The sequence below is a fragment of the Melanerpes formicivorus genome, unplaced genomic scaffold, assembly GCF_026170545.1.
Source record: "Melanerpes formicivorus ecotype bairdi unplaced genomic scaffold, bMelFor1.0.p_v2 SCAF_1, whole genome shotgun sequence".
In the NCBI taxonomy this organism is placed as follows: domain Eukaryota; kingdom Metazoa; phylum Chordata; class Aves; order Piciformes; family Picidae; genus Melanerpes; species Melanerpes formicivorus.
The window spans coordinates 57,511,508-57,535,822 of record NW_027142353.1 but is presented as its reverse complement, the minus strand read 5'-3'; the positions used below and the strand labels follow the sequence as shown (position 1 = coordinate 57,535,822).

Genomic DNA, 24,315 nt, shown 5'->3' with positions numbered 1-24,315 from the left:
TCCAGGCTAAACAATCCCTCAGCCTCTCCTCCTGCTATTTAATTCTCGAAGAATGTAATTGCTGCATTTAAAATGTGCTATGCCCATGTAACATAGGCACTGAAGTTAATGATTCACTGAGTGATCTTTATTGTGGTGAGCAGGCTGGCCTGTATGCCTGTCACCTGCAGTGAGTCACCGCCTGTTCTTTGGGTTATGAGAATTATCTCCCTATACTCAGCACTGGTGAGACACCACACCTTGAAAGGACCTTGTAGAGAGACTGGTGCTGGTCTCTTCTCACAGGTAATTAGTGATAGAACAAGGGGGAATGGCCTCAAGCTACCACTGGGTAGGTTTAGACTGGACAGACATTATCATACTATCATAGTACCATAGTATCAGTCAGGGTTGGAAGGGACCACAAGGATCATCTAGTTCCAACCCCCCTGCCATGGGCAGGGACACCCCACACTACATCAGGCTGGCCAGAGCCTCATCCAGCCTGGGCTTAAACACCTACAGGGACGGGGCCTCAACCACCTCCCTGGACAACCCATTGCAGGGTCTCACCACTCTCATGGTGAAGAACCTCCTCCTCACATCCAGCCTGAATCTCCCCACCTCCAGCTTCATTCCATTCCCCCTAGTCCTATCACTACCTGAGATCCTGAGAAGTCCTTCCCCAGCCTTCCTGTAGGCCCCCTTCAGATACTGGAAGGCGACAATTAGGTCACCTCGGAGCCTTCTCTTCTCCAGACTGAACAGCCCCAACTCCTTCAGTCTGTCCTCAAAAACATTTTCACAGAGAGAGTAGTCAGGCTTTGGAATGTGCTGCCCAGGGAGGTAGTTGAGTCACCAACCCTGAACGTGTTTAAGGGTCATTTGGATGTGGTGCTTGGGGATACGGTTTAGGGGGATGAACTTTGTAGAGTAGGGTTATCAGTTGGACTTGGTGATCCTGAGGGTTTTTTCCACTACAAGAAAGACGTTAAGGTGATGAAGCAGGTCCAGAGAAGGGCAGTGAAACTAGTGAAGGGTCTGAAGAACAGGCATTGTGAGGAGCAACTGAAGGAACTGGGGCTGGTTAGTCTGGAATAAAGAAAGCTCAGGGGAGACCTCATTACTCTCTAAAACTGTCTGAAAGAAGGTTGCATCAAGGTGGGCATTGGTCTCCTCTCCTTAATAACAAGTGATAGGACTAGAGGAAATGGCCTCAAATTGCATCAGGGGTGATTTAGGCTGGATATAATAATAATAACAACAACAACAACAACAACAAACAACCAGGTTGGAAGAGACCTTCAAGATCATCACGTCCAACCCATCAACCACTCCAACCCACCTAAACAACTAACCCATAGCACCAAGCACCCCATCAAGTCTCCTCCTGAACACCTCCAATGATGGTGACCCCACCACCTCCCTGGGCAGCCCATTCCAATGGGCAATCACTCTCTCTGTATAGAACTTCTTCCTAACATCCAGCCTAAACCTCCCTTGGTGCAGCCTGAGACTGTGTCCTCTTGTTCTGGTACTGGCTGCCTGGGAGAAGAGACCAACATCAACCTGTCTACAACTTCCCTTCAGGTAGTTGTAGAGAGCAATAGGGTCACCCCTGAGTCTCCTCCTCTCCAGTGACAAAGACTGGGATAGGCTTCCCAGAGAGGTGAATGAATCCCCATCCCTGGAGGTGTTTAAAAGACAAATAGATGTGGGGCTGAGGGACGTGGTATAGCACCAGCCTTGGTAGAGTTAGATAATGGTTAGACTTGATGATCTTAAAGGTCTTTTCCAACCAAATGATTCTGTGATTCTGTAATTTACTACTAACCACTAAGATGGTTTTTGAAAATTTAAAATTTGAATGGTTTTAATATGGAATTAAAAAAAAAAGGAGTGGAAGTATTTACTTCTTGATCAAGCCAGTTGATTCTGTGTGAAGGCTGGAAAGCTCTTCTCTCTGTTTTAAACAAAGGAGAATTTCAGGTTAAAAATAACCCTAGCATCTAGGAGGGAGGGGGGATTGGGATTTTGAGGGAGTTAGTTGTTAGTTGTTTTTTTGTTAGAAAGACATGGCTGCCTTTAAAGAGGGGAAGCTTTTGAGAGCAGTAGCTATGGCTCCTAAAAGAACATGCAATCACATTTTGATTACAATGTGCATTCTCAAACATCTGGAAAGAGCTTCACTACATTTTATTTCATCTCCTTGATTGCTACTAGAACATGTCTGTTGAAACAAGAAAAGGTTTGAAAAGCTGCTCTTCTCCCCTCATCACAGGTAGTCTGGAGCCTTTCATAGTATCATAGTATCAGTCAGGGTTGGAAGGGACCACAAGGATCATCTAGTTCCAACCCCCCTGCCGTGGGCAGGGACACCCCACACTAGATCAGGCTGGCCAGAGCCTCAGCCAGCCTGCTCTTAAACACCCCCAGGGACAGGGCCTCAACCACCTCCCTGGACAACCCATTCCAGGGTTTCACCACTCTCATGGTGAAGAACCTCCTCCTCACCTCCAGCCTGAATCTCCCCACCTCCAGCTTCCTTCCATTCCCCCTTGTCCTATCACTACCTAAGATCCTGAGAAGCCCTTCCCCAGCCTTCCTGTAGGCCCCCTTCAGATACTGGAAGGCCACAATTAGGTCACCTGGGAGCCTTCTCTTCTCCAGACTGAACAGCCCCAACTCCTTCAGTCTGTCCTCATAGGAGAGGTGCTCCAGCCCTCTGATCATCCTCCTGGCCCTTCTCTGGACATGTTCCAGCACCTCCAGATCCCTCTTGTAATAGGGGCTCCAGAACTGGAGGCAGTACTCCAGGTGGGGTCTCAGCAGAGCTGAGTAGAGGGGGAGAATCACCTCCCTTGACCTGCTGGCCACACTTCTCCTGATGCAGCCCAGGATCTTTCTTTTTCACTATACTGGTGCTCGAGGCACAAGAAGAGTGTTGGTGTAGCAGTGAAGATTTGGCTATTTTGAAGTAAATTATGACATCTGCTAGAGCTGTGGATGGGGATAGAAACCCCTAAAATGAGTTTCAAGTAGAAAGTCTTAGAATTGACCCAAGTATAGCTATGAAAAACAATTTTTCCATGTCATAATGGACCTTGAAAATGGGAGGAAGATCAAAGCAGCTTATTGTAAACCAGGTTGGAAGAGACCTTTGAGATCATCGAGTCCAACCTATCATCCAACACCATCTAATCAACTAAACCATGCAACCAAGCACCCCATCCAGTCTCTTCCTAAACACCTCCAGTGATGGTGACTCCACCACCTCCCTGGGCAGCCCATTCCAATGGCCAATCACTCTTTCTGTGATGAACTTCTTCCTAGCATCCAGCCTAAACTAAGCAGATAAATGCTTATATAAAATATATTGCTTATGTGTAATATCAGTGCTTTATCTCTTCCTGTTGGAGTCTCTTTTGTTGTTTTGTTGTTTGTTTGTTTTTTTTCCTAGATGGAACATGTTCCCTGTCAAGTTTCTTGTGCTACACAACAGTTGAGTTATTTGGGATCTCAAATGTTATTAAGAGCCATGATTCATATTCACTGTGCAGGCATCTTCTGCTCTTTCAGATGTTGCATTGTTTTTGATTTATTTTTCTTTCACAACTTGTGTGCTCTGAGGATAGTGATAGCTAGGAAAGTCAGCACAAGGGGTGTGTGCAGTAGTGCTAGGTACAACCTCCTTAGTAGTCTGAGCCTGTATTTCAGAGCTCCTTGGGGTCTCTGGATTCTGCATAGAGGAGAAGAATAGAATTAGAATTAGAATTAAGTAGAATAGAATATAGAATAGAATAGAATAGAATAGAATAGAATAGAATAGAATAGAATAGAATAGAATAGAATAGGTTGGAAAAGACCTTCAAGATCATTGAGTCCAACCTATCACCCAACACCATCTAATCAACTAAACCATGGCAGTAAGTGCTCCACTCGATCTCTTCTTAAACACCTCCAGTGATGGTGCCTCCACCACCTCCCTAGGCAGCCCATTCCAATGGCCAATCACTCTTTCTGGGAAGAACTTCTTCTTAACATCCTGCCTAAACTTCCCGTGGCACAGCTCGAGACTGTGTCCTCTTGGTCTGGTGCTGGTTGCCTGGGAGAAGAGACCAACCCCCACCTGCCTACAATCTCCCTTCAGATAGTTGTAGACAGCAATAAGTTCTCCCCTGACCCTCCTTTTCTCCAGGCTAAGCAACCCCAGCTCCCTCAGCCTCTCCTCGTAGGGCTTGTGCTCCAAACCCCTCACCACACTTGCTGCCCTTCTCTGGACATGTTCAGGTGTCTCAATATCTTTCCTAAACTGAGGGGCCCAGAACTGGACACAGTATTCAAGGTGTGGCCTAACCAGTGCTGAGCACAGGGACAGAATGACCTCCTTGCTCCTGCTGGCCACACTATTCCTGATGCATGCTAGGATGCCATTGGCCTTCTTGGCCACCTGTGCGCACTGCTGGCTCATGTTCAACCTACTGTCAACCTTAAATCTGATGTCTCTGGATATTCACCAAACGTTTCTATGTTCTTTCTCTGTTAACTCTTTGGTTCCTGTTCCCTGCAGATCAGGAAATCTTGCGTAAGTTGGAAAAGGAGAAGATCCTGGTGTTCACGCCCTCCCGCCGCGTGCAGGGCAGAAGGGTGGTGTGCTACGATGACCGCTTCATAGTTAAGCTGGCCTTTGAGTCAGATGGCATCATTGTTTCCAATGACAACTACAGGGATCTAGCTAATGAAAAGCCTGAATGGAAGAAGTTCATCGATGAACGCTTGCTGATGTATTCGTTTGTTAACGACAAGTAAGTGCTTTTGCCACCTTGATTCACCCCACCAAAACAATCTGAAGACTTGTAGGGGTTTTTTCTATCTTACCTTCAAATCATTAGGGACATGTAGGAAAACAAGAGGAAAAGCTGATTGTAGATTTGGTCTTCTGATTAAAAATACTCTGGGTTTTGCTAGAAGTTTTTAATGATAATAACTTCTAGGCTATTTTTGCCTCTTTTGGTGAATGTCCATGTATATGTTACAGTAGATCTGTACTATGGTAAAAGATTTCATTTGTGTTGGTGTGCTGAGCCAGCATTTTTGAGTGCCTGTGGTTGGACTGCTAAATCCTGGAGCCATGGAGAAACCCATGTTGGAATGGACCTCAGGAGCTCTGTAGTTCAACTGTCTGTGTAGATCCATGGTAGATACCGCAGATCTACCTGGCAGACTGAGGAAGTCAGTAGTCTGCCAGGGATGGAGCCATGCTCTTCTTGGTGATGACAGGACAAGGGGCAATGGGTGGAAGTTGAGGTATAGGAAGTTCCATGGAAACATGAGGAAAAATTTTTTCACTGTGAGGGTGATGGAACAGTGGAAGAGGCTGCCTAGGGGGGTTGTGGAGTCTCCCTCTCTGGAGATACTCAAAACCCACCTGGATGCATTCCTGTGTGATCTGGTGTAGGCAATCCTGATCTGGCAGGGGGGTTGGACTAGATGATCGTTTGAGGTCCCATCCAGCCCCCAACATTCTGTCATTCTGTGAAGCAGACACTTGTATTTAAGAGCCTAAATACTGATACAAGAGTCCTAGACAATCAGCACAGTTCTGCAAAGTTAGTTGTGGTGGTGTAAGAAATCACTGCCTGTACTGCTGCCCTTACTTTGATTTTGGAATGGGTTGTATGAAGCCCTGATTTGTTGCAGAGTGGTCAGCTTAGCTGGGCTACAGGCAGACTAGGGTGTCCACAAATGCACAGTCTATTTCTAGGACTCATCTCTTGGACAGCAGAAAGGTGGCCTTTCAAAACAGCTTTCAAAGTACCCAGGCTTAAAAACATCAGTGTAGAGGGTTATGGTGTAGGACAGAGTCATGAGGGTTTGGGTCACTGAATGAGGAGTATGAAAAGGTTGGTTTGCTTTCCATAATAGTATTATTTTCCTTTTTTTTTTGGTTTTTTCTTCCTTGCTTTGTAGATTTATGCCTCCTGATGATCCTCTTGGTCGCCATGGTCCAAGTCTGGACAATTTCCTTAGGAAGAAGCCTATTGTGCCAGAACATAAGAAGCAACCATGTCCATATGGTAATTTGATTTAACTCGTCAATTTGTGGTAGTGCTAGAACTGGGAACCAAGCACCCCCTTTGTTTTAACACTAACAAAAATAGAAGCTATTTAACAGAGGTTTTTACATTGGTGTCTTAGCCTGAGAATGGCTGAAATGTTGATCTGATGGTGGAAAGTGAGATGATTTTTTTTTCATGTGCTAGTTAAAGAACATTTTTATCTACTATTGAACATTTTAATCTACTATTTGAGCTAAAGGAGTAAATTTATTAATCATTCCCAGGAATAGGTCCAAACAGCACCTAAATTCTACATGCCTCAGAAAGCCCTTTTCTAATGTGATTTGGTCATTGGACACCTAAGTTTCCTTCTAGAAAATTGATTCAGCTGTCTGAAGTTTAGTTACTGAGCATCCCTACAGGCACATCTTGACTGAGCTGAAAGCTGCTGGTCTTGCATCTCTTTGGGATTTTCCTAATCAGTTTTGTGCCATTATATATCTCCTTGGTCCAGTACAGCAGGGGCAGTGACAGTGTGACATTAAGTTCAAACCATGTCTGGCAGCGTTGGTCTGCATTCCTGGAGCACTAGCTGCGAGCGCACACTGCAAGCAGTGTCACACAAAACTTCTTGCAAGGGCTTTCAAATCACGAGCAAAACTTTAAATGAGGGCTGTTTCCATTGTTTGTTGATTAAGAGATTTTGGTTGAAGGTTTTGTTACCTGATTATGTTTGTATTAATAGGGAAGAAATGTACCTATGGACACAAATGCAAATACTATCACCCAGAGAGAGGAAATCAACCTCAGCGGTCTGTAGCTGATGAACTTCGTGCCATGTCTAGAAGCGCAGCTGCCAAAACTACAAGTGAAGGAGGACTGGTAAAAAGCAATAGTGTTCCCTGTAGCACTAAAAATGATGTCACTTCTGAGCTGAAGCGTGCTGCTCCAAAGAGGCAATCAGATCCTAGTATAAGGACTCAAGTCTATCAAGACTTGGAGGAAAAGCTTCCCACCAAAAACAAATTGGAAACCAGGTCTGTACCTTCTTTAGTTAGCATACCGAGCTCCTCTGCGGCAAAACCCCAAAGTACTGCACCTTTAACCAACGGCCTTCCATCTGGAGTTCACTTCACACCTCAGGATCAAAGACCACAGGGACAGTATCCCACAGTGATGATGGCAACCAAAAATCATGGAACGCCAATGCCTTATGAGCAGTATCCAAAATGTGAGTCTCCTGTGGACGTTGGGTATTACTCCATGCTGAGTGCATATTCGAATCTAAGTATATCTAGCCCACGTAGTCCTGAAAGGCGTTTCTCCTTGGACACAGATTATAGGATTAGCTCTGTAGCTTCTGACTGCAGCAGTGAAGGGAGTGTTAGCTGTGGCAGTAGTGATTCCTACGTGGGTTACAGCGATCGCTCTTACATGAGTTCGCCTGACCCACAGCTAGAGGAGAACTTGAAGTGCCAGCATATGCATCCCCATGGCCGCCTTAACACTCAGCCCTTCCTACAGAGCTACCACGAGCCTCTCACACGAGTGCAAAGCTATAGTCATGAAGAACCAAAGCATCACCACAAACCTCCAATTCCATACATGGCTGTGCACCTACAGCATCCATCAGTCGCTGCTCGTTCTAGTTGTCCAAATGACTACTCTACATCTCAGAGTTCACCGCATTCAAAACCCATGCATCTGGGGAGAGCCCTCGTGTCTACAAGAATAGACAGCATTTCAGACTCACATTTGTATGATAATTCTCCACTAAGACACAGAAAGCCTTATTCTGGCCAAGATGGGCTTGGAAGCTGGGATAGGCAGGGTTACGGGATGGATGCGTACGGCTACCGCCAGACCTACTCCTTGCCGAGTAACCCAACACAGCCATGTTACGAGCAGTTTGCCTTCCAAAGCTTACCTGAACAGCAGGACCAGACCTGGCGAGTACCTTACTGTGGAATCCCTCAAGACCCTCCAAGGCTCCAAGACACCCGGGAGAAGGTTTACATTAACCTCTGCAACATATTCCCCCCTGATCTGGTGAGGATTGTTATGAAGAAGAACCCTCACGTGACGGACGCTCAGCAGCTTGCTGCAGCCATCTTGGTGGAAAAATCTCAGCTGGGTTATTGAGAGATGATGCATCTTTGTGGTGTCTTAGTAGTTTTTCAGCTCAGCTGGAAGGCTGAGGGAGGTTTGCTACAATAGCATTTGGGATCTCCTTCTCAGCAAGGAGGTTATATAGTAATCCATTTATGTGAAATACTGTATCATGGAGTCTGTGTGTATAGCCCCATGCATCGGAAGTTACCGGATAGGTTTTGTGTTCTAGTTTGGGAATTCTTTTTTAAATGGCTATTTTCACAGCTGGAGAATGTTCCAGTGTAAATTAATACATATATATATATATATATATATATATATACACAGATAGATATATAAACAAAACAAAACAAACTTTTTTTTGTGGTCTCTGGTTAAAATCTTTGGTGCATCAGGGGTTTATATGCAGCACTTTGTATCCTTGTTACACGTCGTTGGGAGTTTGGGTTCCGTTTGTTTTTTAACTCGCCGGATGTTTTGTTCCTCGGGCTGTGTGGTATTAAAGCAACCTGCAGAAAGAGGGTTTTGCTATTTCTGGCAGGCAATTTTCAAGCCAAGTGTTTTGAACTTGTATTACAACACCCTAAGTATGTTTGTTTGTATGTTTGTATGTGTGTTTTTCAGTGAGCTTTTTGTGTGTGTGTGTGTGTGCTATGATCACCTGTTCATAGGAAACAAAGATTTACTATGGCACTGACTTCATTTTTTTTTTTCCTTTTTAAACAAATAATTAAGTTACCAATAACAGTGAAATGGGTAACAATATATTGGTAATTTATAGTATGGCACTTTCCATTGCTTGCTTTGTTTTGTTTCAGTAGCTCCGTGTTTTGTTGATGCAGTCGATTCGTTAGATCAGATGCAATCAGAGGAGGGAAAAACAGTAATTGTTTTAATTAATTTATGGATAAGATAAAAAGCCTTATTGCCTGAGTTTTAGTGGTGCTGAGAATTTGCAGCCCTCTTTGAACATAACAGAGGCTGCAAATGCTCAGAGCCTCCCCAGACTCGGCCACCCAAGTTCCCACGTGTTGCTACCCAGCTCTGTGTATTTCTGGTCAGTAGGAAGGGGCCTGAAATTGCAGGGTCCCACTTAGTTGGTTTATGTGTTGGGTTGGTTTGTGTTTTTTTTTCCCCTTTGTATTGCTGCACAAGTGTACTGGATAAAATATGCTTTCCATAAAATATTTTACCTGTTTTTAAATGAAATTTAATTATCTCAATGCAAGTTTTGTATTTAAGGTACTGTTTGATTGATTTTTTTTTCCCCTTGCTATTTATGGAGGCTGGCCTGAAAAGGTTTTGTGTGTTGAGGATATGCAACGTTTATTAAGTGCACTATGGTAACGATATTGTAGCTCAAAATAATAACTGAATTTTTTGTTTTGTTTTCTTTTTCTTTCTGTTTCAGTTGGGGAGGGGAGGGTTGCAAGGAGAGAAGATGCTGTATGTGTTCCTGAAGGTAGTTTTTTGGCCTGCTGCATCCTGCGGGCCTGCTTCTTGCCATGAATAGCGTAGTTTTAGGAACAGGCAAACCCAAGTCTGTTTTAGCATTAGTAAGGGATATTTCTGGTTTTGAAGTCATGGGTTTTACTAGCACCTGATAAGCTTTTTTATATATATATATATATTTATATAAAATAGAAATAGGTTTTGCAGTTGATGTCAGATGTGCTTAACATGACTGCCGCTATGTTTCCATCCATCGTTAACAACATTCAGTGTTAAAAGAAAAAGAGCGATCGCTAGTTTACACTACCCCTGCTGGTAAGTTTGGTACACTTGCTGAGATTTGAAGTAAGAACCCTGAAGAACCAGAAAGTACCTTTTACTGTTGATACAAATTGTATCTTTTTAACTGAGAACTATTTCAATGTGTAGGTTTAGTAGAAACACAAATGTATAACCATAGACTTTTGGGCAACATTTTATCCCTTATTTAAAAATTAGAGGTTTCAGACATAGAGTAGACTTAGGCCAAGTAAAAGTAGATATTTATTTAGGTATCTGTCTTGGTTTCAGATATTATAAAAGAAAAAAAAGAAAAAAAGACAAAAAAAGACATTATTGGCAACTTCTTCCATCTAAAAATCTTTGTAGTGGGAACTCACTAAAATAAAGGTAAAATGCTGCCTGAAAATTATGTCCAAGCACCTTTGAATACGAAGACATTTTCACTACTTGTGCGACACCATGTGTTGCAGTGAGTAGGGTTTGGGTATACAGTAAATGCTCCTAAAGGGCATTGTGCTTATAGACATAGCCAATAATCTGAACCATGTTCAGCAAAACGATTCAGGACGTAGCGCTCAGGCAGCTGCCGCTGCCGATGCGCTGCGGGATCTGCCGTCGCCTGTCCCTGCGGCGATACCAGAGGGGCTCTGCACCATCTGTCCCGCATGGTCTGTTTAGGGAGAGGACCTCTTCACCTGTGGAAACAGTTTTTTTTTCCCCCTGGATTGGGTTGGTCACCATCTATAGAGCACGTTGTAATGTGGAGATCAGTGCAGCGCTGAGGCGCAGGTTTGGACTGGGAAATGGGTCTCGTCTTAGTTCTACACTAAGATTTGTTTGAATTGAATTACACTTCAGTACTACACCATAGTGTAGATGCAGCTGTTTCAATATGATGTTTGTGTTTTTAATGGGTTTCTACATTTATTTTTTATGTAGGAATTTACTTCTGCCATAAGTGGAATTCCTTTAAGCGTGAACAGAAGTGTGTGTGTAACAGAGGTGTTTCATCTTTCTCCCTATCATGTGAGCATCAGAATGCTTCCTACCCTGTACATGTAGCAGTCTGGAGCAGTCTAGAGTACTGGATCAGCAGGCTTAGCCAAGTTGTTAAAACAGAAGTGTGGGGCTGTGTGCTGCAGCATCCACACCTGGGTTATCAGTGTCACTGCCTCTGTGTACATTTAATGCAGTATTACCTCCCTGAAAATGTGTTGATTGCTAGAGAATTCTTGTAATAGGATCTGTGCTTTGTACTCGGGCACCAAAAATGCTGTAGACGTATAAGAGGAGGAGTAATTTGGTGAGTTTTAATGTTGTACAATGACGTGCTAGTTTCCCTTAGACTGTCTTCTATTTGGTAAAGCAGATTTTATGTGGGCAGAATATTTGCCTTGATGCTGTTTTTGCTGTGCTAACAGAGAGAATGAATGAGGAGTTGTGTAAGAACTCCTCCACGATGGAGTGATCAGTCTATATATTTAGCAGCCTTTTAGAGAGGACACCGGTAACAACCATAAACACAATGACACTGGTCATGTACTACATGAAGTCAGTACGTGTTGTAGTCATGTAGACATGTACATGTACAGTCAAATGTACTACCTTTGTCAGTGTGATTGTGTTGAGGCAAATAACTGAACTCTAACATCCAACAGTAAAGGTAGTTCAGTGATAATGGTTTTGCCCCAGCTGAGTGCATGAAGTGCACAGAATGCTTAAATATTTTCAAGTTAGGCCTGTCCCACCACTATGAGGAGGGCAACACTCTCCTTCATCTTTAGTACCTGAGAACTGTTTTGATGCTAAGCTGAAACTCCATATTTTTAGATACAATCCCAAGCTACATCAGCAGTAGTATGTAGATGCACAGTATTTTGAGTGCACATTGCCACTAGGTATCTGCCCACAACTGTGTGCAACAACATGCTGCCAATATTTAGAGGGTTTGAACATGTCCTGCAGATACCTAGCTTTGAGCTACGTTTGCTCAGGCTCTTGACAGTGTTATTTGCTTTGTTGTCTTTGGCTTTGTTCTGAAGATGTGTGACTGTGTGTGTGTATCTGTATATATGCACACACGCTAGGCAAGGGGCTTTAAGACTACTGCTAAGTCTGAGGTAAGGTCATGTCTTTTCAGGTGTCCTGTTTTCTTTGGTGTGTCTGAGTTCTAACTTGGTCCACTGCAAAAGAGCTCTGGGGAGAGCCAAAGCCTGATGTGTTGATGCAATGATGTGATGATGTGTTCATGCGATGACCCAAAAAAGACAGCGTGCCGTTCTAGCGAAGCCCTTGAAGGGGACTTCTGCAGCCTTGGAGTATGTGGACTGTTGTTGAACCATTGATGATCTTCTGCTGTGAAAGTCATGGCTAATGGTGAACACTTTTCCAAAAATAGCCAAGCTATCAGTGTAAACCAGAGTACCTCACTTGGAACAGAAAGCTGGGGGGGGGGGTCTGCCCTGAGCAAGGCGGGCACCGGAGGACTTAATGCCTCGAGTGGGAGATACTGCAGCATCTTGCTGCGGCAAAGAGACTACCAAAACATTGATCAGTTTCATCAGCTGATGGTTTGACCAAGGTGTTCCTTTGATGTGCAAAGCTGAAAGTAAATGTGACACGATTGCTTTCATGCTCTCTGGAGCAGACAGAAAAACACCCAGCTGACTTTTCATTGCTACTGAAAATGTACTGTGCAATTAAGGAGACCATTAAAAAAAAAAACAAACAAAAAATAATGAAAAAAATAATAATTTAGCAATTATTTATTTTTGATTTAGAGTGTGACTCTTGCTAATTTATTCCTTGCATTATAAGGCCGTGCTGGAGTGCCATTGATGGTTTGTATTTATTGTAGGAACTAACACTGCTGAGAAGCACACAATACACGCACGCACACACGCGCACACACACGAAACAGCCACAACAGATTTAAACCTAAAACTCTTATGGCCTTGTCTTGTTTTTTTCTATAAAAAGGGCTGAGGTTTTGTAAATGTCAGATCATGCATTTTATATGTTTTGTAAGTTGTAGAGAAGCCTAGCTGACGAAGTCTGCTCAAATGAAAGGTGTGTGTGCGCGTTGTTTAGACAAACCGTGTAGCTAATCCCAAAGCCATCTGTGTTAAAGGATTGTTCCCCATGTAACTTTTGGTTAGGTGATTGTGAGAGATGTTCAGGCTTCATCTTTAGATCTTCTGGGATACATGTCTTCAGGTTCCATCAGAAACTGGTGATCTGGTGGCCTAATCACACATGGAATGTCTGCATGTGAGACATGCTCCTCCTGTGTGCTGGGTTTTCCTTGCAGTGACACCGGTCCACATGAAGTACGTGGTAGGTCTTTACAAAAGCGCCATCGGATGCAGTGTTCTGGTTGTAGTTACCAGTGTGCTTTAAATAATTCCTCCAACTTCCATTTTCAGGTCTTAAAGGGTTGCCATAACTTGTGCTTGAAGTGTTTATTACTCTTTCTACCCTTTTAACCTGAATGATTGCAATACTCTTGTCCCCTCTCTTGGACTTCTAATAGAGGTTGGAGGGCCCAGTCTCCCGGCCGTGTACACTTAGCACAAGTACTCTCGTGGGCTGATTTTAGTGCCATTAGAGAAGACCTAAGTAAAACTGGTGCACATACGTGTGGGAAGGCTGGGACCTCAAGGAGCACAGCTAGGGAACAGCCTGCTCCCAAAAGACATGAGATCTCACTGGTGCTGACAAGTCAGAGGGCCAGGATTGCATTTTGTGGAGCACCTACAAAGCAAGGCTACTTGGATGTTTAAGCACATCCATCCTCAGTATTTCAGAGGTGCAATAATCTACTCTTCACTTGTAAAACAAAAACCTACCTGCTTTTTCTAGAACTACTGTTTCTTTCGGTCTCAGATGAAGTCTAATTAACACATTAGGGTGGCTGGTTGGGTACTTCTTATTTACCTGAATGACATTCTTAATGAAACTTTTTTACCAGCATACTGCAGAGCATCCTGCAAGGAAACAGAAATGCAGGTACAGCAGCAATAACTGTGTTTTGTAGTTCTTTTTTCCCTTCATTATCTGTGGACTTGTGTTGAGTAGGTGAGATTTTCATACTGTCCTGAAGTCTGTTCCTACAACCACATTAGTGAAAAAGAATGTTTGGACTACTTGATAAAGCAATTGTCGAACTGGCTCTTCGTTCCTTCACTGGTTGTTCTGTATTACTTCTGTGATGTGACTACTCACATCTTAAAACCACCTTTCTAACTCATACAAAAACAAAACCCATGTACATGAATTCTGCTTTTAGAGGAAAACAAAACAACAAAATAAAGATTCATTTTCTTCATTGATGGGCTGGTTTGTTTCATAAAAAAACAAAAAGAGTAATCTCAAGAGCAGTTAACAGGGAATTAGAGAGAGGTTTGTGTTCCTACCTGCACAATAAAACTGCTCACTTTGAGTAAATTTAAACAGACTTTCAACCATAAGTGACTGTAGATTGTCAGTTCTTTTTTAGTTTAGTATTTAATAGACTCTTTCCCCTTGTTTGGCTTACTACAAAAGCAAGCTCCAGGGTTAAGTAGCCACATCAGTCATTTACTATCAATATTTGGCTTTAGACATGGTGGATCTGGTTTCCTGTCAAGTACTGCTGTGCCATCTCTTCATCTTCAGTGGTGCAGTTCCTCGTGGCCTGGCTCAGGATGTTGCAAGGTAAATGGAACAGAATTTAGAACTGCATAGAACAGAATTTGGAATTGATTACTTACCTGATGGATGCAAAGTACAGCAGAAGCTGCCCCAAGCTGTGATGAAGTGCTTGTTCAAGATACATGGAGCTGTCGATTTGGTTTTGCCCAGTGGCAGTGCCTGGCTAGGGCCAGCACACCAGATTTGCTGTGACCTCTCTTCCTTCCCTCTCCAGCCCTATGTGCAGGCTGCCAGAACTTCAGTGAGGCACAAAGTGGGGTGGTAAAAAGGCAGATGGGACAGACGGCCTAAAAAAACCAATGACATAGTGTTGCCCTTCATCAGTTGTGACCAGTGGTCATTTGCTTAATGCAAATGATTTACACATCTGTGCACATCTGCTGTTCTACTGTGTCCAGCCTGGGTGTATCACATGACTGTGCCTCCTTTCAGGGCAAACAGAGGCACTGGAGTGAAACGTGAAGGTCCCGCCCCAGCATCTGGGTGGAAGCATTAAGAGCGCTGTACCTCCAGGGATGCTGATCTCAAAACTCACCATGGTGTGCATGAACCATAACTGATCACGTCGGCAGCGGAGCGGAGCAGTGCCGGGGAGCTCTGTTAAGTGATGCTCCACAGCCCTCAGCAGCTTTAGGGCCTCTGATTCTCTCCGGTAGTTCCCTGTCTTTCTCGACCTGGGGAGCCCAGAACTGGACCCAGGACTTCAGATGTGGCCTCACCATGGCAGAGTAGAGAGGGAAGAGAATCTCCTACAGCCTGCAGGCCACGCTCTTCTTAGTGCACCCCAGGACAGCCTCAGCTTTCTTGGCTGAGAAGCACTCCCAAGTCCTCTGCAGTGCCACCTTCCATCAGGTCAAGCCCTCACCTGTGCTAGTGGGGTACCCCTAACTGGACTTGGTAGAGTTAGAGATTGGTTGGACTTGATGATCTTAAAGGTCTTTTCCAACCAAAACGATTCTGTGATTCTGTGATTCTGTGTTTCTGTTTGTGTGTAATGTAAAGAGTGAGAAGTTGTTCCTTAGCTCATAGGCTGAGGTGGTCCCATCACAGGAGAAACTTGTGGCTCCTTTGCAAGCTCTGGTATGGGGCTGGTAGTTTCTAACATACCCATTTGTGCTTGCATTGTATTTTCCTCATTTGCTGTTGGACTCTGAGCACCTCTGTTGTCTTCTTGTCAGAAGTCAAGCTGGGATAGGTGTTCCTGCTGCCTTCAGCTCAGCTGAGCCTTTATTCTTGCCCCATGGAACTAGTACTATTTTTCTGAGGTGGTGTGTGACTTGTTGAAGCTACTTTTCAGTAATCAATGCTTGAAGCCTGAGCAGAGTGTGCATATAAACAGAGAGGGCCCAGGCTGGGTGATCACAGCTCCAGGCAGATCGATGACCTGAGGTGAGGTTTCCTTGGCAGCCAATCTATGCAGCTCTGTCGGTTTCTTGGGCCAGCTGCTTAAAGGCTCTAAAGCATTTGCGTTGTCTCCATGTGTTAGATCCAGAAATACTCTGTTTGCAGTAGATGAGGAAATTAAGCAGCATCCTCTGCATGCTTCCCCTTACACTTTTATTTTACACAGCAGCATATTAGTCACCTGGCAAGAAAATGCCGTTTTGGAGGGCAGAGGCTCCATCCTCCAAAGCAAGTAAAGGAAGGGCTCACTTTATGACCTCAGAGGTGCAAATTGCTTCTGCTATATTTATTAAGCTGAGCAGAGCTGTCTGAGGGCCTTGCATGCTCGTCTCCCAGGGCTGTGTCCTGCTCTGCTTAACCTGCAGCCTCCACCCAGAGAGCTGAGGAGCATAAGGTAAGGCTGAGCAGATTCCCAAAGCCAACCATAACCATCAGTTCATTTTCCTAGCAAAGAGCAAAAAATAATTAGGCCTGGAGCACATCCAGAGCTTGGGTCTAAGGAGCAGGGCTAAGGAATGTTTTGCTACTTAGCAGTTTAACACACTGAAGTGTTCTGTTTTCTGAAAAAATAGTTTCTGCTTCCCTGGTTGTGTTGCTCACTTCCCTCTTCAGCTCTCAACCACAGGAGCTGCAGGATGGTGCCTGGTTGCATTGACCATCATGCTCTTCTCTCCTGTGAGGGGGCCAGGGCTCAACTTCAAGCCATCTTTCAGCCTCAAGTACCCTAAAATGGTTTAATTGCTGAATTCAATGCTGTGATGCTGTATTCAGCCCACTGCAGCACTCTGGTCCTGCTTGCCTGCATTATACAGGACAGGCTTGGAGAGGCTGTGTTACCAGGTTACAAATGTCCCTTGTGATAGCTTTAACAAGAGTCCATGGAGTCTGACAGGCATCACAGGAGCTCCTGATGCAGTTTGAAGAGTTATGTTGGAGATGAAGGGGCTCTGTCAGTCATCCTGGAGATGAAATCTGAACTAAACCACCTGCATGACCTTGTCTAAAAGGAGCTACAGGAGATGCTGTTGCAAACCACACAAGGATGTTCCTGGCAAAACCACTTCCAAGCAGGATGAAGCATTGCTTTGGCTGCTCTGGGAAGCATTCTCAGCCTTGGAGGATCTTTGAGCCCATTCTATGCTGAAAAAATGAATGAGAGATTTTTCTGTCCCGGTTCATGAACTGCCCCTTTGGTCCAAAGGTTTGCTGTGACTGTAGAGAAAAGCTGGCGAGGAAATGGGTACATTAGGAGCACATGCACCAGGTGCCACCATCAGCTGGCTGTTCAGTGTAATGACAGAGGGCCTACACTCACTAACCCCAGGACCCACTCCTGAAACATTTGGTGGAGCTGAAGCAGCAGCAGTGTTGAAAATGATTGAAATTTCCTTCCCTGATTGGCTTTGTCTTAACTTTGTTCCACTGTGCCTCCCTGACCTCTCAGCAGGCTCCCAGAGTCTCACAGCCACCACCAGGAAGGAGCTGCTGCCCTGCATTTCACTGTCCATTCTTGGACATGTATCCAACACACAAGCCTCTTCAAGGAGAGCTTGGGGGAAGCTGCAGGCTGAGGAGGACCTGCCTAAAACCAGCTTGTAGGAGACCCAAGAGCCTAGACCTCACTAGGTGCCCTACTCACCATGGTCAAGAGCCAGATGCGGAGACATGTGCAAGACACCCACAGTAGATGTGCAGAAGATGTTCTGGTGTCACTTTACTGGCCTCCATAGAAAGGCTTGGGCTTTTTATCTCTCTCTCACTGCCCCTCCCACCCCCCCCCCCCCCACCCCCCCCCCCCAGTTACAGTTGCCAAGAGCAGCAGGTTGGTACAATGGAAATTAAATGCCACTATTAATGTACATGAGCTGGGTGAAGCATAAGCAGGAGGAGCATGCAGGATGAGGAGCTGGCAGCGGGTGTTCACCAGGAGGGTTCCTTATGGCAGCCAGGCTCATCTTACAGAGATCCCCAACTGCACCCTGGAATCAGAGCTGTGGCCATGGTTTGGGTGGCCCAACACTCTACCCCTCAGGAAGCAGCCTGTAAAGAGGAAAATTGCACTGGGGTCCTGCCAGAGGTGCTTTGGAGGCAGGGAGAATGAATTTGGTTTTCCTCACTTACACCTACCTTTCATTTATGTTTTGCCAATTCCAGAAATAGAGAAGTTTTTTGTTTGGTTGGGTTTTTTCCCTTGTTGGGGGGATAAACTGAATTGAGTAGCAGAACTCCCTCAGGCAGTGTGTTTTCCTACCTTCTACCCTGCTGCAGTCACCTTGCAGACCACAGCAGCACTGCTTGCTGTTCCAGCTCTTGTCAGTGCCTCTGGAATGAGCTTTGAGAGCGGCCAGGCAGAAAGGGACCTGGAGGTATTGCTTGACAGTAGGCTGAACATGAACCAGCAGTGTGCCCAGGTGGCCAAGAAGGCCAAAGGCATCCTGGCCTGCATCAGGAATAGTGTGGCCAGCAGGAGCAGGGAGGTCATTGTGCCCCTGTACTCAGCACTGGTTAGGCCACACCTTGAGTCCTGTGTCCAGTTCTGGGCCCCTCAGTTCAGGAAAGATGTTGAGTTGCTGGAACGTGTCCAGAGAAGGGCAACAAAGCTGGGGAGGGGTTTGGAGCACAAGCCCTATGAGGAGAGGCTGAGGGAGCTGGGGTTGCTTAGCCTGGAGAAGAGGAGGCTCAGGGGAGACCTTACTGCTCTCTACAACTACCTGAAGGGAGGTTGTAGCCAGGTGGGGGTTGGTCTCTTCTCCCAGGCAACCAGCACCAGAACAAGAGGACACAGTCTCAAGCTGCACCAGGGGAGGTTTAGACTGGATGTTAGGAAGGAGTTCTTCACAGAAAGAGTTGTTAGCCATTGGAATGGGTTGCCCAGGGAGGTGGTGGAGTTACCATCACTGGAGGTGTTTAGGAAGAGACTGGATGGGGCACTTGGTGCCGTGGTTTAGTTGATTAGATAGTGTTGGATGATAGGTTGGACTCGGTGATCTTGAAGGTCTTTTCCAACCTGGTTAATTCTATTCTATTCAGGTTTCCAGACTATAACTACAGACCTGCTGAGGCTCAGCCCCAGCCAAAGGCTTGGGGTTTGCTATTTTGCTTTCCTTTTATGGGGGGGAAGGGACACAGATTGCTGAGGCTCTGCCCTGATCTCATCACAGTCATCATGGCCAAGAACTGCAGAGAGGAATGATGTTCTGTTTATTGATTTACTTTATACAAGAAGAGTTTCCCTTGGCTCTTTCTATGAAAAAGTGATTTAGTTAACACTTCAACTCTGCATCTAGAGAATAATTTCAGAGAAGGAAAATGTCAGCATGATAAGAATAGAGAGTGTTAGTGAGCCACATGCTGCCCAGAAATGAGGCTGCTACCTTATTCTCAACCTTGAACAGCCTTCTAATGCAATCTAACTTGTTCACCCCACCTTATTCTTTTAACACTTAAAATTAGTGGGATATCCTCCCCCTGCACTGCCAAGGGCCAGCAAATGCTGGCATCAGGGGCTGCCAGGGCTGAGAGTCATGTAGGCTTTCATTCATTAACTTGCCAGTGCACATCAGCAATGGAAAACAAAGTGGCAGCAGAACTTCAGTCACATCATCATAGAAACTGGGAAAACAACCCACAATGGATGTAGGTTCACAAAATGGCCTTCAGTAGTTGGGGCAGCTGAGCCCCAAGACCCAGGGTGCCTGCACCTCAGCCACTCCATGCCTGACCACCTGGCCATAGCCAGCTGCAGCCCAGATGCTTTCAAATCCAGATCCTGCTGTATGCACAAATGCAAAAACCACTAGAGCAAAGTCCCATGGAGAATTTCCACAAGGTTCAGCAAAGCTGCAATTCCAACCTATCACCACAGACCACATGACTAATCCATGGCACCATGTGCCACGTCCAATCCCCTCTTGAACACCTCCAGGGATGGTGACTCCACCACCTCCCTGGGCAGCACATTCCAATGGGTAACAGCTCTCTCTATGAAGAACTTTCTCCTCACCTCAAGCCTCAACTTCCCCTGGTGCAGCTTGAGACTGTGTCCTCTTGTTCTGGTGCTGGTTGCCTGAGAGAAGAGACCAACCCCTTCCTGGCTACAACCTCCCTTCAGGTAGTTGTAGACAGCAATGAGGTCTCCCCTGAGCCTCCTCTTCTCCAGGCTAAACAATCCCAGCTTCCTCAGCCTCTCCTCACAGGGCTTGTGCTTGAGGCCTCTCCCCAGCCTTGTTGTCCTTCTCCTGACACGTTCAAGTGTTTCGATGTCCTTATTAAACTGAGGGGCCCAGAACTGGACACAGGACTCAAGGTGTGGCCTAAGCACTGCAGAGTACAGGGGCAGAATGACTTCCCTGCTCCTGCTGGCCACACTATTCTTGATGCATGCCAGGATACCATTGGCCTTCTTGGCCACCTGTGCACACTGCTGGGCTATTCATAGGCATGATTGAATTCATGCTTTCCTTCCTTATAGGCCAGCATTTTTCATCATGCAACTCTGCTACAACAATACTTCAGACAGACAACTTTACCTATGGCTAAATCCCAACCTGTTATTTCAACACCAACACCCTCCTCATCAGGGCAAAATCCTGACCCCTGCCTGAGGTGGCTGAGAATCACAGAATTGGAAGGGTTGGAAGGGATCATCTAGTTCCAATCCCCCTGCCATAGGCAGGGCCACCCTCCACTAGATCAGGCTACCCAGAGCCACATCCAGCCTGGCCTTAAAAACTTCCAGGGATGGGGCTTCCACCACCTCTCTGGGCAACTTGCTCCAGTGTCTCACCACCCTTACGGTGAAGAACTTATTCCTAACATCTAATCTAAATCTCTCCTCTAGCTTGGATCCATTCCCCCTAGTCCTATCATTACCTGACACCCTAAAAAGTCCCTCTCCAGCTTTCTTGTAGGCCCTCTTCAAATTGGAAGGCCACTTCCTATGGTCTTTCCACAGGCACGACTGCCACCCTGCATGGAAGTACATGACAATTTTCAGCCACCAAGGCTTATATAAAGCAGCTGCTGAAGCAGAGGAAGCCATATCACCAGGAGTTGGTCCTCTAGTAGCTGCCAGTAGGGAGATGCCATCCCTTTCCAGACCAGCTCCTTCTGGCCACCAGAAATGGGTATGAACCTGCACCTTCCAGCTAACATGCAGCTGATCCCATCTGCTATAGCTAGACCAGAACTGTTGCATCTTGAGGCTATGATTAGCAGTGAGAAAGAGCCCAAAGCTTCTATTACAGTAAAATCACTTTCTTTCACGTTTCTGTTTTTAAATCTACTAAGGTTCTATTATACTCCATCTTACCCAATTTCCCCTCTGCAAGACATCCACCAGAGAAGTTCAGCACTGATAACAGAAGCCAAGAAGCATCACAGGCAGACATCAGCAACCAGACCACTGAATAAAATCTTCTGGAACATTTGTAGTTACACTGAATGTGTATTTGGATGAAAGGGCTTTACTACCTGTCACTGTTAGTACCTGAAGCAAATGCTCTTAGAGAAATCTGCTTCAAGTGGCAGTTACTACAGAAACACTTTAAAACCTGGCTAGAGGTAGAATTCATGAAGGCCTCTGTGCCTTGGTTCCCTTGGGCAGCAGGAATTTCTCAGACCCCTCCATATGGGTCACACAGGGAAGGGGAGACTGCAGAAAGATTTTAACTACTACTCAAGTGCTGAGCAAGCCAGCCCAGTGCTAGCCTGGATGTGCAAAGCAGCCCCTGAGGCCATAGCTCTGAATTTTGTATTCCTTTCGGTGTCCTGAACCTGAACCTTGCTGAGCCAGGGTCTTATTTCAACTGGTGAACTGGTGGTGCCCTGATGTAATCCATCAGTTAGAAGCAGAGGAGGCTTCATTCCGCACAGACTCCTGGGCTTTTCAGGGCTTTCAGGCAGAGGCTGGACATGACCCACAGCCTGCCCTGCCCACCCACAGTCCTGAGGTGTGAGGGAAGTGGCTCCAAACCCTGCCAGGATGGAGAGCACATAGCCCCTCCACCATCAGCCAGGTAGAAAGGCTGCTCCTTGTAGTGGTTGCCTACAGGCAGAACAGCAGTGAGTGCCGGCAAGGCAGCATCCCAGGTCAGAGGGAGGCTTGCAGAGCCTCACTGGGCAGTTACCAGCTAATGATTTTGGGCACATGCTGTCAGGCTTTGGTAGATGTCAGGTAGCTGTTTCAGATCCAAGTCCTCCAGCGGCTCTACCTGCAGAGTTCTCAATGCAGGAGGCTGTTATGCAAGAATGTACCATGAAGAACACATGTGCTTCCAAGGTTTAGTATGTTCCCAGGGGATGCTAGCTGAGTTTGGGAACAGTTCAGGTGCCCATCTGCCCAATTACTAGCTCCCCTAATTACCAGCTCCCATCTTTTCCCTGAAGAATGATCCATTCTTTGCAAGTCCAGGCTCTCATGGTTTATCTGAGCACAGCATAAGATGTTCACCTGGAAGGTCCGCTCCGGATAGGTGTCACAAAATGAATCAAACTTCCGAGAGAAGCAAAAAGATTTCCACTGGCAGTAACCAACACTGACCATCAAAGGAACAGTGATTCTCTGGATTAACATTAAAACCCATTTATTCAGGCTTTTGTGCAGGCTGCACCACCGAACACAGTTAGGTATACACAGTATGCACATCCCAAGAGCGTACAAAAAGGCAAATAGCAACGGCTGCTTACACTGGAAACGTTATGTACAGACAGCTCCAACTGTGTGTGGGGGGGGTTACATTAAAAAATCACCTGGCACTATTTGTCTATCATCAAGGCTATTAGAAACTGTGTAGAAAACCAATAAAACTTGGAAAGTATCTAACTCTTATTTCACTTTACCCAGGCTGGATATAGCGTCAGGCTTCCCACACTACATCATTTGAGGGCAAAGATCTACAAGATTCCTCCAGCAGTTTCATAGAAGCATCCAATGGCTTAGGTTGGAAAGGACCTCAGAGATAGCTACTCCCACCTCCCTGCCATGGGCAGGGACACCTCTCAACTGGACTCGACTGCTCAAGGCCTCATCCAGCCTGGCCTTGAACACCCTCAGGGAGGAGGCATCCACAACCTCGCTATTCCAGAGTCCACCCACCCTCATAGTGAAGAACTTCTTCCCACTTCTTCCCTCTAGCAGGTCCCATTACAAGACAAAGATTAACATACTAGCATTATTTCTTGGTTGGTTTTTTTTTCTGGAAAGTACAACAGCTTAAATACTCCAAAAAGCTGATTTTTTATCCTGGGAAAAGACAACAGAGGAAAGATTGAAGGAGGCCACGAGAGAACCAAACATCAGTGAACTGTTGTAACAGCACTTCCTGGTCCTTCCAAAAAATCTCTTCGTGGACCAGGCAGCACCTAAGTTAAACCGCTGTAAACTGTCCAGATTTACAGAAGCACAATAGCAGGCCTTGGCAGACCACAGCTCTTCTGAGGATCTTTACCTTGTTCCTATCCTAAGGGCTGCAAGAGATCGTACTTTTGTAACCTGCACAGAAAGACACAGAGAGATCAAGCAGATTTAGCAAGAGGATACCAAGCAAAAACAGTAAATAGAAATATGCAGCAACATCACAAGAGCCACACTTCGCTCCCTGCCACTACTCTGAATTGCATTGCCACCTGAATCTCGTTTCCAAGACATCAGCAGAATGAGGGAGCAGCAGAAAAGGAATGATTTAAGAAACACGTGGCTCTTGTGGCCAAAGTCCCCAAGAGACACAGAAGAGCATTCTTTGACTTTCAGCATGAAGAGCAGGTCCCACTCTCTATAAAACTACTCTTCTATGCCAGAGTCAAATTCTTGCACCATACCTCATACCAGTATAGTTTGGATGGCAAATAGTAGCATGATAAGGAACTTCATCTATTTGATGGCAAATAGTAGCATTACAAGGACCTTCACCACTTTGATGGCAAATAGTAGCATGACAAGGAACTTCACCACCTAAAATCCACCCAATAGTTTTAAACCCCCCGATAGTTTTAAAGGCCTAATTTGCTAATGCAGATGACACAAGCCACAGCTGAGTGCAATGCAGGTAATACTGTATTAAAACTGTTCCCAAGGGTGGCTGCAATAAGATCCCTTGTGCATAAACACACCAAACACAGGACACATTCATTGGTAGAACGTTCAATCACAGCCAGTACTATCTCAGACATCCTTTTAGCACGGCACGTGTGCCGTTTGCTGGAGAAGCTCTGGGGTGTAGTTCATTCAGTTTGTTGCCTTCCATGAGACCTCTGGAGAAAAGGTGAGGATAACAAAAGATCATCTCACTCTCAAATCTCTGTCTGTCTTAACATTTAAAGCTCTCTGGTGGAATGT

At 45.5% G+C, this 24,315-nt stretch overlaps 1 protein-coding gene across 2 annotated transcripts in view; it reads left to right on the top strand.

Moving 5' to 3' along the window:
• Positions 1-14,213, top strand: part of ZC3H12C (zinc finger CCCH-type containing 12C) — a 58,260-nt gene extending 44,047 nt beyond the window's left edge. For both annotated transcript variants that reach the window (XM_068144580.1, XM_068144571.1), the window contains 3 exons: positions 4,550-4,784; positions 5,950-6,056; positions 6,784-14,213. In XM_068144580.1, the coding sequence (XP_068000681.1) occupies positions 4,762-4,784; positions 5,950-6,056; positions 6,784-8,180 (1,527 nt within the window). In that variant the 5' untranslated portion in view covers positions 4,550-4,761 and the 3' untranslated portion in view covers positions 8,181-14,213. The remainder of the gene's footprint in view (positions 1-4,549; positions 4,785-5,949; positions 6,057-6,783) is intronic.
• The last annotated feature ends 10,102 nt before the right edge of the window (positions 14,214-24,315 follow it).